The sequence below is a fragment of the Liolophura sinensis genome, chromosome 7 (genome assembly GCF_032854445.1).
Source record: "Liolophura sinensis isolate JHLJ2023 chromosome 7, CUHK_Ljap_v2, whole genome shotgun sequence".
Classification (NCBI taxonomy): domain Eukaryota; kingdom Metazoa; phylum Mollusca; class Polyplacophora; order Chitonida; family Chitonidae; genus Liolophura; species Liolophura sinensis.
The window spans coordinates 36,384,931-36,398,698 of record NC_088301.1 but is presented as its reverse complement, the minus strand read 5'-3'; the positions used below and the strand labels follow the sequence as shown (position 1 = coordinate 36,398,698).

At 36.2% G+C, this 13,768-nt stretch overlaps 2 protein-coding genes across 3 annotated transcripts in view; one reads left to right on the top strand and one right to left on the bottom strand.

Annotated features, from left to right (window-relative positions):
* Positions 1–13,768, top strand: part of LOC135471869 (uncharacterized) — an 82,531-nt gene that overhangs the window by 198 nt on the left and 68,565 nt on the right. The window lies entirely within an intron of this gene.
* LOC135471856 (maltase-glucoamylase-like) overlaps positions 15–13,768 on the bottom strand; it is a 70,653-nt gene continuing 56,899 nt past the window's right edge. Inside the window, exons 54-67 of the mRNA XM_064751259.1 lie at positions 11,986–12,102; positions 11,411–11,537; positions 10,480–10,612; positions 9,539–9,672; positions 9,244–9,278; positions 8,126–8,242; positions 7,187–7,335; positions 6,639–6,723; positions 5,591–5,647; positions 5,042–5,166; positions 4,120–4,208; positions 3,377–3,426; positions 2,665–2,826; positions 15–2,391 (exon numbers count right to left, since the gene is read on the bottom strand). Of these exons, the coding sequence (XP_064607329.1) occupies positions 2,326–2,391; positions 2,665–2,826; positions 3,377–3,426; positions 4,120–4,208; positions 5,042–5,166; positions 5,591–5,647; positions 6,639–6,723; positions 7,187–7,335; positions 8,126–8,242; positions 9,244–9,278; positions 9,539–9,672; positions 10,480–10,612; positions 11,411–11,537; positions 11,986–12,102 (1,446 nt within the window). The 3' untranslated portion in view covers positions 15–2,325. The remainder of the gene's footprint in view (positions 2,392–2,664; positions 2,827–3,376; positions 3,427–4,119; positions 4,209–5,041; positions 5,167–5,590; positions 5,648–6,638; positions 6,724–7,186; positions 7,336–8,125; positions 8,243–9,243; positions 9,279–9,538; positions 9,673–10,479; positions 10,613–11,410; positions 11,538–11,985; positions 12,103–13,768) is intronic.

The window sequence follows — 13,768 nt, the reverse complement described above, 5'->3', positions numbered from 1 at the left end:
AGTACGGCGCAAAACAACAGTCAAATAAATAAATGAAAAACATACATGTCCATAAACTGGAATGCTTCTGGTGGACTAAGCATTCATTTGCATTGTTTTAATGTGATTGTATGTTAAATGTGATTACAATCCAGTATTTAGAGTAATTCCACGCCAGTGACGTCAAATATATTGCAATTAACAATATATTCACTGCATACAATTATATGCGTATATACACTATTCTGCTTAAACTATGTTCCTAGGGGTCGTGTAATTAGCTAATATATATAAGCAATTACAAGAACAGTTAGCTCGGAAGTTTTTCACCTGTTTCCTCTTATATAGTCGATAAGAGGAGTAGTTTTACCGCGCCATTGCATGGATGATTTACAGCAAAAGACCTTCCGCTTTCAGACAACATTCACTTAGCATTCCTCTTAAAACGTAAGACGTAAAACGTCAAGTTAAAATTTGAGTTTGCAAAGAGTTTGAACGAGATGGTATTTCAAATTATCTTTTATAATAACACATATTTCAAGTTCACATCATGCTGGAAGTGTACGTCTTTCGCGGGAAGATTACTGTCGGGATTCATCATCTCTTTATCAAAGGCATTATTAGTGATATGCATTCGATCTGGTATAAATGTCGGCTACTAAGCAAGTCCAAAATACCCTGAAGGAAAGAATTAAAATTTTGCCATCAGAAGTGTAGGTATCGATACGTTATGATCGACTCTCATTTACCTGTATCAATTTTTTTGACTGGCGTCTTACGTAGTACTTTTAATATATGTCAGCTCATTTTGCCAAGTGCCGAAGAAACAAGCGATATTCACAATTTAAATGGCACCTCCACTGAGAGGTCTTCGGAGGTTTGTGCGAAAATTGCAGTCTTGGAAAACTACACTTAGGGGATAATGTGTGGAGGAAAATTACAATTCTTGACACCAAGGAAGTTCGGCGGGGGCAACGAGAGTCACACTGTAACACGGAGCCTGTTAAATGATTCTGAAGGGGTGAAATGTATCCTCTAGAAAGACCAACATGTCCATGGATGAACTTTTTTCATGAAGTTAAAAATACATCAAAACAAAAAAAATACATTAAAAAAAACACAGAACACAGTTGTTACAAAGTCGTAAGTGTTTTTTTTTTTTTTAAACACACACATTTACATGAACATCAAGCATATCTTCATTCAATATTTCTTGATTTTAATATGACTAAATCGCGTAGTTCTGGTTATTGGTACGTACAGGAATATAACATGACCTAGTCAGCCATTTTATGTTCATGCGTCGAAATTGTCGACTTCACATCAGAATGCTCATGCTCTTTGCAGCACCAATGAGCACAGTCTATGGCCTCAGTCATGCACAAAAAAATTCAACTTTGTCTTGGTTTTGTCATGTTGTGTCGTTAAGCACTCCAACGTATAAATCTATAAGTGTGTAAATACATGAGTTTAATCAAACAAAAAAGAAAACGGCTATTAAAGTAAATTATTAAAGACAACCAGTTTTAATATATTCTTAATATACATACTGTACTATAGTTGGTTATGTCATAAATTCTATACAAAAAGGAAAGATCTCATAAGCTAGATTTCCTGTATTTGATACATAGTGCAGAATATTAGAAACAGGCAAACTGTTAGACAAATGCATAGAGGAAGATAGCACCAGTTATTACATTAGATTACACTCTACGATAAAACTAATATATCTTCTTTAATATAGAACTCTTGCCACATAATGGATGATATTAATGAGATGCACAGCGAATTATATCAGCCACTAAATATGCAATTTAGACACATATTCATATTTATGCAATTGGTATAGCTCATATAAAGTCATATTTCCAAAGAGCACGTCTATGCAGCCCATGTGGAATGTTTTTTTTTTAAACACTTTTCATCAAATATTACAAAAGCGGCCATAAATATGTTCACTGAGGCATTCTTGTTAATCAGGGGACATAATTAGTAATTTTTCATATGCCTCAACCAGAGCCAAGTCTCATTTCTATGATATGTATGAAGTTTTAATATGAACAGTGTATACTGGTAGATACACATCCTCATGGGAATATGCATTAGCTATCCTTAAATGAAAATACAACTTCTGATTTAGTTTGGGTTGTTAGGGGTAGACTTGCTCCATTCGCTATTTTCTAGCTTTGATTTTCTCAGTTATGACTAAAAACAGATCTTGTACCATATATATCTGTGTTGCAAACAACAGAATTATTTGCAAACAAACCAAACCAACTGTTTTCCTTCGGTCTTCATCACAGAAGCCTTCTTCACCGTTTCTGAATCCTAACTGTTCCCTATTGATCACAACTGAATATCTATCCGTACTGAACTATTCACAGGCTGCTGTAATTCATCAATGACCAAGGTCTGAAATGAATAAAATAATATGTAAAGTTATAACACACTGTTAATTTTCTTAGGTTACATGGAAACTACTTAACCGTGTGTTAAACGCTTTTAAAAAAAGAATGTAATCAAAGGCATTTTGGGCAGAAAATTTGCTAAGTCATTAACTCCGCAAATGCATGAAATTGTCAACTTACTAAAAATATCTGGTATTTTAATTTCTATAGATGAAATACTCTCAAAATCATAGTAAGCTTATAAAAACATTTCCACCAAACTTGTTTTTGACATTACCTTTGTGTTACTGTAATATCTGAAGTTGGTATGCCGTTGTCCATTGTTTGAAACAGACCCAGGTTTGGTATCAACCCCAAGTACTTTCACTCTGTTGATCATTAAACCAGGATTATGACCATTAACATGGATGGTTGATGTCAGGGTGGAATTGGTTGGTTGCTGCAATATACAGGAAACAGAAAAAGCTGGTTAAAGTAAATGGTTGGCTGTGTGAAATTTGACTCGGGGCCATCAGCAATAGGACAGAACCGCTCAACATAGCAGGGCCTAATACTTTTGGGAATTACAAACACACAGTTGAGAAAGAACACGGCTACCATATATATCTTCTGAAATACCAAACATCTGTTTCGCAAACATGGTGATGGACAGTGTTCAAACTAACAGGCAATGAAAATATATACACACAGATCTGATGTAATCACAATTGACAAGTTTAAGCTTATTCTCTGACACACTGATAAACAGTGTGTGTTATTACAATTGTATATAGAAATAATGCTTCATATACATGTGACAACACACAGTACAATGCTAAATTCAATACCACATGTAATGATGCAATTTCTGTTGCTAAAATGGATATTTGAACATATTAAGGGCACAAAAAAAAAACAATAAATAAATAGCAGAAACAGAAACAAACATTTACACATCAACTAGTAATGCCCAGGAAGAATTATCTATTAGAGAAAACAAATGGACTCACTTGACGATAGACAAATGTGGCAAAGAAGTACTGTCCTGTTATTGTTGTATCTGTAATTGAAGGAAAAGACAACAAAGAATGTAACCTTAGTTTTTTCGCATCCCCACTCATTTGGCTAAAGGACAAAACACTGTTGAGCGACGTCAGTGGAAACGGCTGTGCTCTCAGTCTATAGAAATAACACATCTAATTGGCTAAAACTGGTAATATGGTGGTGCTTTCCATTTTCTCATGTTGCACAGTTTTGCTTACTTTGAACTGCATTGTCTCAGTTATGCGCTATCCCGCTTATGCAACATTACAAAAATTACAGGTATGCTTTTTAAACTTCATGTAAAATATTTTTATATCGTTGCATATATACACTTAGTTCAGTGTTGTCTATTAAAAGAAATGATTTATTTTACATTTCTTCATTCAACATAAATCAGTGAGAAAGCAGGCAATAAATATGTTGGAAATTTGCTTGCCAAATATGTGGAAAGTAAAAATAAACTTCATTTGTGAAAAATGTAGCTTTTAAATTGTCACACATGTACATATTTATTTCACTCAAAAAGAGAGGGGCAACTCTGAAGTTCTCTCACAAGGCTGGAATTACACGGCAATCACCACTTGTGCAAGGCATAATGTCAATGACAAAACCACCAGAAGATTGTCCTACAAAAACTTTTAAGCTTTCCCAATTTTAATTTAATTGCGCAAAAATAAGTATTGAAATAACATGTTTCAAACAGATTTACATATAGATTCCCCATCGTCCCAGAATAAGTCTCCTTTTGCATCACCCATCTGGTCAGGAGCAACCAACAGCTGCATTGGATTCAAGCGACTACAAGAGAAAACAGCAGAATGTCCTTTTCAGGATTGTTCTAGGCCTTAGGAATATGAGGCTTTCTAAGACTTAGTCTTGAGTTAAGCCTGCTTGTTCATGTACATGTAGTCTTAACATCAAAAACACTGCACTACAATTGTGAAATACCTCAGGGATTTTTAATTTACTACAGCAGACTTGTACATAACTTGAATTAATTAAGTAGCTTTGCATGTTGTAAGCTTAAATATAAAAATGTGATAATTTAACAAAATAGCTTTTTTCTGTGATACACATACACTCATATTCAGCTATAGGATGGATCAATCTCCAAAATGTTATTCAAGACATTGCACATGATATCAATCCTCAATATTCAATGTTGTTGCAAATAACTGGTTGACACACACATTGGTAACATATGATCAAATCTTATGACATAACAATCACTTTCGCCAAATATGGAATGAAACATTAGTGCAGAGACTTTGCGAGCAGCTTTCTATGTCCATGTGACAGTGATTAACTATTTGCATTTTCTGAATGTGCATAAGTTGTCTATGGTAAAAAATATACAGTAAGTTTAATCTGAATTGGTTAAACCAAAATTTGCAACCATTCTCAGGTACAGTCATCAAAAAGATGATTCTATGGTTGACTGGGTATAGGGTTTCCTGGGTTAAATGTTGTAACCTTGGTCATTCTTGAATAAATGTGCCATCTCTAAAATTCAACCTTATCAATTTTGCACACCAGCAAATTAGTGACAATTCTGTATGCCTTTAGTAGGATACTTCTTAATTGTATACCTATCGTAATGATTTGGATAGACATACATGTATGTTGCATACCTGTACTTGGTGTTGTTAGCCGGCTGCTGCCCTGGGATTATTGCCCCTCCCCTAACATAGAGTGGGATGTGATCCATTGGAGCAATCACTGGCCAGTAATAGCCCATAACCATCAACCGCTTACCCTAAAATCGCAAGGCAATGGTTACATACCTCACCAGATACTGTGCTACCATCTTCTGTATTTTGGTCATGATATATGAACATCACTTCCCCATTTAGTAACTTTAATTTAGATGATTATAGCTGATGTGAAAATCAACATATTATTTACATTCTTCTCACGTGTATTTTAAAAATATAAAAAAAAATACATGTACATGTAAGTTATATAGTTCTGGGAAGAGGTATTTCACAGCATTACCCTATATATATACTCTCTTTACTCATTAAAGTATATTTAACAGTAATTACAAAATTAAAAATTATTATTAACGTTAACTAATATTTTATAACGGACACAAAATTAAACAGTTGTCCTATAATGAATGAATTTGTGTTGCAGAGAATTTTCCGAGCAACTCCTTAACCAAAATGCCAATTACATACCGAATGAAAATCATACCAAACATCTTTCGGAAAATACACAGTCCTGGACATTTTAGCCTGAAAAGAGGTACAAAAGTAAGTAAAAACAAAAAACAAGGTGAACACAAAATATGCTTCAACAAATGCATTTGTTTGAAATGTATAAAAGAATACCAGCAGCATTGTGGTGATTATAAACCCTGAGGGGAATCTTCATCGCAAGTGGACAAAGGTGTCTGCCTCAAATCCAAACTTTATACTGGAGTTCTAACCATGACAACCCACAAAATAGACAAATGTGAGTCATGACATATCATCGTCTGTGTATCTATGTATCCACCTAAAATTAAAACTCTGCATGTAAAATGGCTATCTAGTCACCATGACAATTGCAAACATAGACAAATATTATATAATATACAAATTATGAGTTGTGACTCATAAATTGTGAGTCACAACACACTGTCATCTGTGTATCTATGCATCCAAGAAAATTTAACCTCTATCTGGAAAACTGTTGAAATTATAGCCCAGACAAGAAATCATATCTATTTATACAGTATATATTGGGAAACTGACAATCTGGTAACCCTGACAACAGCAGAAATGAACAAATGTGAGTCGTGACACATTGTCATCTGTGTATGTGTGTATCCACCAAAAATTAAAACTCTACACAGGAAACAGTTGGAAATACAGCTGGGAAATGAAATCATATCTGTCTAAATGTTTGTATCCACCCAAAGTTAAAACTCTACACAGGAAACGGTTGAAGTTATAGCCCGGACACCAATACGGGCGAAAGGACAGACGGACAAAATCGCTGTAAAATAATACCCTCTGCCTAATGGCTAACTGCAGCTATGATATAGCACTATGGGATAGCTTTTGTTATGTCATAAATCATAAATTACACATCATATACAAATCATACACTGACCACATGTACATGGTATGAGTTTTACCTAAATTCACTGTTCTTCACCAGTGCATAAAAACTCACGAAAACTTACAATTTTGAAACATTTTATGAGCACATCCATAGATGAAATTCAGGGGCAAAAGTTACCTCATATACAATTGGAGCTATCATGAAATCTGCACCCCACAGGAACTGTGTGTCTATATCCCAGGTGTTTTTATCTGTTGGGTACCTGTATAACAAATAACAACATTCATACTGAAATTATTAAAAGGCATGATGTGGCAGTACATTTCTTCTGATGCCCATGAGTGTATTAAAAGTTATGCTAGGCTTAAACATCAATAAAAGTCACATACTAATACATATATACTACTAAAACAGACTGAAGTTAACTTTGAAGATGCTTTTTAACAACTTAGCCCTTCTTGTAATACTCAAATTTTGAGCCCTTCATTTTGATAAGCTTGAGGACAAATGACTCCATCAATAATCAATGGTAATGTTTGGTTCATAACTTAGAAATATTAGAATAATCTACAAGTTTTGCAAAAGCTTAATGCTTTCCATTTTACCCTTCAGTGTGAAGATCTTAATCCTTGAACTGTTTTGAACTAGTATAAGGGCACCTGCTTCCCTGGCACCACCTCTACCTACATCTACAGAAGAATGCCGATGACAAGCTGATGACTTACTGATGCATCAGTGATCGCACCACTGTGGAGCCATCAGTGTTAGCTTTGTAGAAAAGTGTGTACAGGTAAGGCAGAAGCCAATATCGAATCTCCATCACCCTGCGAGAGGAGTCTGCCACCTCAGGACCAAGGACACCAGGGTCTTGTTCCTGACCAAAAGAATAGCCCAAATTCACATGTACATATTTAAGGGAAATTTATAGCATGTACATAATGTTTAACACTTTAGCTGCAACTCACTCAGTCAGTTCATCAATTTTTGACATCGTATCTTTTAAGATGGACTAATCAATAATCAAGAGTCTGAGTGCAAGGTGACATAAAATCCCATATGCAGGGATGTCGCAGCTACTGCAAATTTGTGCTTGATTTTCTCTCTTTCTTTCTGGTATAAACCATAGTTTGTTTCTCAGTAGATATAGTATACAGTTGTTCTCTTGTCACATTTCTTCTCTGTTGTTTAAGTCTTGCTCCAAGGTGTAGTCATAATTGAATGTTTTTCTATCACCCTGTAGTTGAGGTAGAGGTTACAAACACACTTCACAGCATTTTAGAGCAGAAAAGTGTTAACAGTATGGTACCGTCAAATGAGGCTTTGTGAAAAGGTAAAGTTACGTAAGTGGCGAGTTAAAAACTTAATTTTCTTATGGCATAACTTTGCAAATGCACAGCAAATGCAAATGGGAGCAACTCAGTTTATTGCCACTGAAAGAAACTCAGAGCAAATGGAAGCAACCGAGAGCATCCAATCAGACACTGGTTTCAGCTGACTCACAAGTTGCTGGTAGTTGAACATATTCTAGAGACTCAAAGCATCTGGTTGTTCCGGACTCTCATTTCTTGTTAACCTTTTCGACATAAGTGTTATGTGTAGGTTGACTTTGTCGAGTTGAACCCATTTGCTTACAATCGCAAGTCGCCCAGCTTTTGCCTACTCACCTTTTGCCCAATGGCATTGTGGTTCCTGGAGAAGGGGTAGAAGGCTCCAACCTGCATCCACCGCTGACACATCTCCCTGGTGGTATCCCTGCCAAACCCGCAGATATCAGCACCTACCTGTAACAGGGGACATACATGTAAGCTGACACAGAATTATTCCTGTACACAACGTTTCACTCGAAAAGATGGGAAATATGTTCATTATTAGAATAGGACTAAAATGCATGTACTTTAAACAGGCAATCATCAAGATGATATAGACCTTTCCGCACTGTCAATGAAGATCATGAATTTAGCCAATCACAATCAATATTGTTGCAAGTCAGTCAGCCGGATGTCCAACACATTGTTTACAAATGATCAATTTTTTTGTGACATCATGTCACAATTGGTTTTCCCTGGTATGTAACGAAAAGTAAAGTTGTCACGAGAAGGGGTGGTGGCACATTGGATGTGCTGGATCCATCCATTAGACAACAATTACAGTGGCCAGCAATACTTTTAAGCAATTTCACATACATGTAATACATGTACTTGTACTGATGAATGATCATACAAACAGAATGATATTAGACTTTTCTAACTACCCTGGTATATAAACATGATGACATGAAACAATCAATCAGTAAAAATTATACGATGTTACCAAAAGTAAATACATTGCAGGTAGATTACAAAAGTATATAAATAATCTATCGATTTACGACCAGTTAATACACAAACAACCATGAAGAGCTAACCAAAACCTTTTTACCCTCCAAGTCTTCAGGCTAGCCTCCAAAAGATATTTCAGTGAATATAACTTGAACGTTTGGAATGTATAGCAATACATGTGACATAAGAACTCTGAGACAAGGAAGTGGGTCAAAGATCATTTGCATACTCTAATACATATACTGAATGGCCCACCAGTGAAGTTTCAATGATCCTGCTTCAGTAGTTTTGGAGGTATAATTTACTCAAGCCAAATATGAATTCTAACCACAACACAGCGGGTCAAAGGTCTTTAAAATATTGTTCCGCTTTTCACTTTCGTTACAAATGGACGGACATGGAAAATTACAAACTTATTTTGTAAAATTTGAGCGACGACTGAATCGTGTAAATTAAAAACTTACATATGGGATTCCAAACATATTGAATTCCAGCATCCCTAAAAATGAGAGAGGAGAGAGTCTTTACTTAGCTTACCTTTACAAGACATTAAAAACAATTTCTTCCAGCAATACAGAAAGTATAAATTGTCCAACCCTGTATTAATAGAATAACTAATGTTTTCCCCACTGACTTTTCGACATACACTTCCATTAATTAAGATTTACTGTGATAATGAAACTATATTGATATATAAAACAGATCTGTAGATGGACTTGCTTTACCAGGATAAAAAGTGTTACAAAGACCATGGCTTACCGACAATGGAGTCCTTCATATGTGGCCACAGACTATCATTGTCTCCAAGCCAATGGCCGCCATCTTGTCCTGACCCAGGGAAGGTAGAGCGCGATATCACAATACCACGTTTACTTGTCGCTGTTCGAAGGCCACTGAGGTAATAGAGTAAGTGAAATGATCTTTAACTAAAACAACATAAACTATTGGTTCCTTCCAACATGAGATTTCCTCCCAACGTTATTCATAACTTTTGATGAAAAAGAGTGACATACTAATGATAAACAAAGCAAAATGTGACACTGACAAAGCATAGTGAAAGTAATTTGAACAAATGGCAGTGTTGAGTGTTCACTTTGCTTTGAATAACATTTGCACTGGCACATAAATTCTGGCTGGGTTACCCAACATTAGTTGCTTGAAGAAATCTAAAATGTAGACAGAACACTTTTTCATAATATACATATATGTAACTGTGCAGTGTAACAAAATAATCAAATGTTAAACTAGGGACTTCATGGGAGAGGTTCCTAGCTTTCCAAATTAATTTTGGAATATCCGCCCATTGATATACCTTACAACCCTACAACTACCCTGTAAATAAAGCAATCTTTCCATCAATTATCTCAACCTTTTTGCATATGAAAGAGCAACTATCAGTGCAATTTATCCACATTTTTTCTTCGATTTGAGACAAAACTACATTGCTTGGATTGGCCAGTTCCAGGACTTCGCAAAAAGTACAACTTTATCAGTGTACTCAGAATAATGCCTTCAGAATATGCTTGAATAAACACCTTGCAATTTTGTGAAAAGTTTGTAGATTTACAAATTTTTTTTTTTGTTATAGCTGCACATGGGGCTAGTGGTAAAATGTTATTTTTGACCCCTGATAATATAATACATCATATTTATAGTATCAAATTCTGTGGGGAAACTACCTGAAAGTGTATAGTTCTTACTTCAGTGTGGGTTTAGTCTCACTCCAACCGTACAGACTGTGGACATCGTAATGGCGGTATGTCGTGTTACCATCACTCTGGACACCAATCATACACAGGGTCTTTTCAGACAGTCGGTCACCAGTGATAGACCCTGAATACAATGAAGGACAGGATTGAAATAATTCCACATATTCCACACATCAAACTTTAGGACAAAAGTCGACAGGGAAGTTTATACCTACAAAAATATAATCTGCAAAAACTATGTAATGTAAAGAAAGCCTAATTGAGCTGGCTCACTTCTATTGTTATGACCAACAAGGTCAAACGCTCAAATTCAGCTCTTGTTTATTTATTTATTTGATTGGTAGTTTATGCCATACTCAAGAATATTTCCCATATACGATGGCGGCCAGCTTAATGGTGGGAGGAAACCGGGCAGAGCCCTGGGGAAACCCACGACCATACGCAGGTTGTTGAGAGACCTTCCCCCTTACAGTTGGAGACAGCTCTTGTTGTTATAGTGTTTAATATCAAGTAATGTTCCCTAAAGGTATGTCAAAGTCCACAACAGAACAAAAATGGCCATACTATTGCTGAAAATGGACAAAAATCAAGCAAAACTCAAAATTGGTGTGTCTCTCAGAAGCCGTGTACAAAGTCTCTAGGCAGAATAACCAACCTTTGTGAAAAAATGTTTGGAAAACTGCAAAGTCCAAAAACAGAACAAATACAGCCATGATTTTGTCCACCAAGGACTAAACTTGAATTCTACAACATGTCATGGTGAAGCCATGAAATAAATACAATCCAATATGATGAACATTTTTGAAAAAAGTCAAAATGGACAAATTGTTTCGAAACTTCCACTTCACTTGTAACTATAAGTTCAAGTCAAAAGATAAATTGCTGCTGGTAAGGTATTAATAAGTAAATCAAAGGAACATACTTGGTTTGTAGGGCGGGTCGTCCCATTGATTGGTAGCACACTTCAATGACCAATAAGGTCGATCTTTTTCTGGCCAGTTATGGGGACGCTCCATGTTTGTTTCAAAGTTTGCTGGCTCATTCATATCCTTAAAATAAATACAAGTAAAAAAGAAAGGATATGAGACACACCACCTTGCATATAGTACTGTAGCTTCTATCGACAGAACAATCTAAGCATCTACAGTGCCAACTACATGAACAACATAAACAAGTCGTTATATAAGCAGGGTAAACTTGCTTTAATAAGCCAAAGGGCTTTACCCCGCAACAAACAGTCTGAACTATCTCCACTTTTAAAGCTACAATGCGTTAAATGAGTTAAAACACAGATTTAGTTCCTTCGCCTCTCATAGATGACCCTAGCACATATATCCTTATGTGCAAAGTTGGTTATTAAACGTCAATTCATTTTGAATTATTGACGTAAAAATGTAGAGAGTGATGGATAAACATGAACGACTTCGACAACACCATCATCTTTTTAGGCTGTGCAACGGATAAGAAGAGGATATTGGTATTAATGTGAAAGCTTACAATCCATAACCCATCAAAGGTGATATTTCTGTACCAATCCACAATTAAATTCTCCCAATATCGATGTGTATTGCTATTCAGAAAGTCGGGGAAAACTGTTTTTCCTTTAGGCCAAACCTGAAACAACAAAAAAACTTTGTATAGTTGGTCATGTCATATCCGTAAATATATAAGTAATAATAAATAGTGAAATGGTTGATAAGAGAATGGTGAATAACAGAAATATAAAATGGTGGATAACAGGAACTAATGACGGACAACAGGAACTAATGATGAACAACAGCAACTAATGGTGGACAACGGGAACTAATGGTGGACAACGGGAACTAATGACGACAACAGCAACTAATGACAGACAACAGGAACTAATGATGAACAACAGGAACTAATGGTGGACAACGGGAACTAATGGTGGACAACGGGAACTAATGGTGGACAACGGGAACTAATGGTGGACAACGGGAACCAATGACGGACAACAGCAACTAATGACAGACAACAGAAACTAATGGTGGACAACAGGAACTAATGGTAGACAACAGCAACTAATGGTAAATAACTGGAACTAATGATGGACAACAGAAACTAATGGTGGACAACGGGAACTAATGACGGACAACAGGAACTAATGACGGACAACAGCAACTAATGACAGACAACAGGAACTAATGGTGGACAACAGCAACTAATGGTGAATAACAGGAACTAATGGTGGACAACAGGAACTAATGGTGGACAACAGGAACTAATGTTGGACAACAGAAACTAATGGTGAATAACAGGAACTAATGGTGGACAACAGGAACTAATGGTAGACAACAGCAACTAATGGTAAATAACTGGAACTAATGATGGACAACAGAAACTAATGGTGGACAACGGGAACTAATGACGGACAACAGGAACTAATGACGGACAACAGCAACTAATGACAGACAACAGGAACTAATGGTGGACAACAGCAACTAATGGTGAATAACAGGAACTAATGGTGGACAACAGGAACTAATGGTGGACAACAGGAACTAATGTTGGACAACAGAAACTAATGGTGAATAACAGGAACTAATGGTGGACAACAGGAACTAATGGTGAATAACTGAAACTAATGTTGGACAACAGCAACTAATGGTGGACAACGGGAACTAATGACAGACAACAGGAACTAATGGTGGACAACGGGAACTAATGGTAGACAACGGGAACTAATGGTGGACAACGGGAACTAATGGCAGACAACTGGAACAAATGGCAGACAATTGAAACTAATGACTAACAAGAGGAAGTAATGACAGACAACAGAAACTAATGTTGGACAACGGGAACTAATGAGGAAAACAGAAACTAATGGTGGACAACAGGGACTAATGACGAACAACAGCAATTAATGGTGGACAACAGGAACTAATGACAGACAACAGCAACTAATGGTGGACAACAATGACACACAACAGGAACTAATGGTAGACAACGGGAACTAATGGTAGACAACGGGAACTAATGGTGGACAAGAGGAACTAATGACGGACAACAGCAACTAATGGTGGAGAAGAGGAACTAATGGTCAATAACAGGAACTAAGAGTGGACAACAGGAACTAATGACGGACAACAGCAACTAATGACAGACAACAGAAACTAATGGTGGACAACAGGAACTAATGGTAGACAACGGGAACTAATGGTGGACAATGGGATCTAGTGGCAGAAAACAGAAACTAATGATTGATTACTGGTACAAAAACTATTTATTGATAACAGAAACTAATAAAAAGTAATTATTA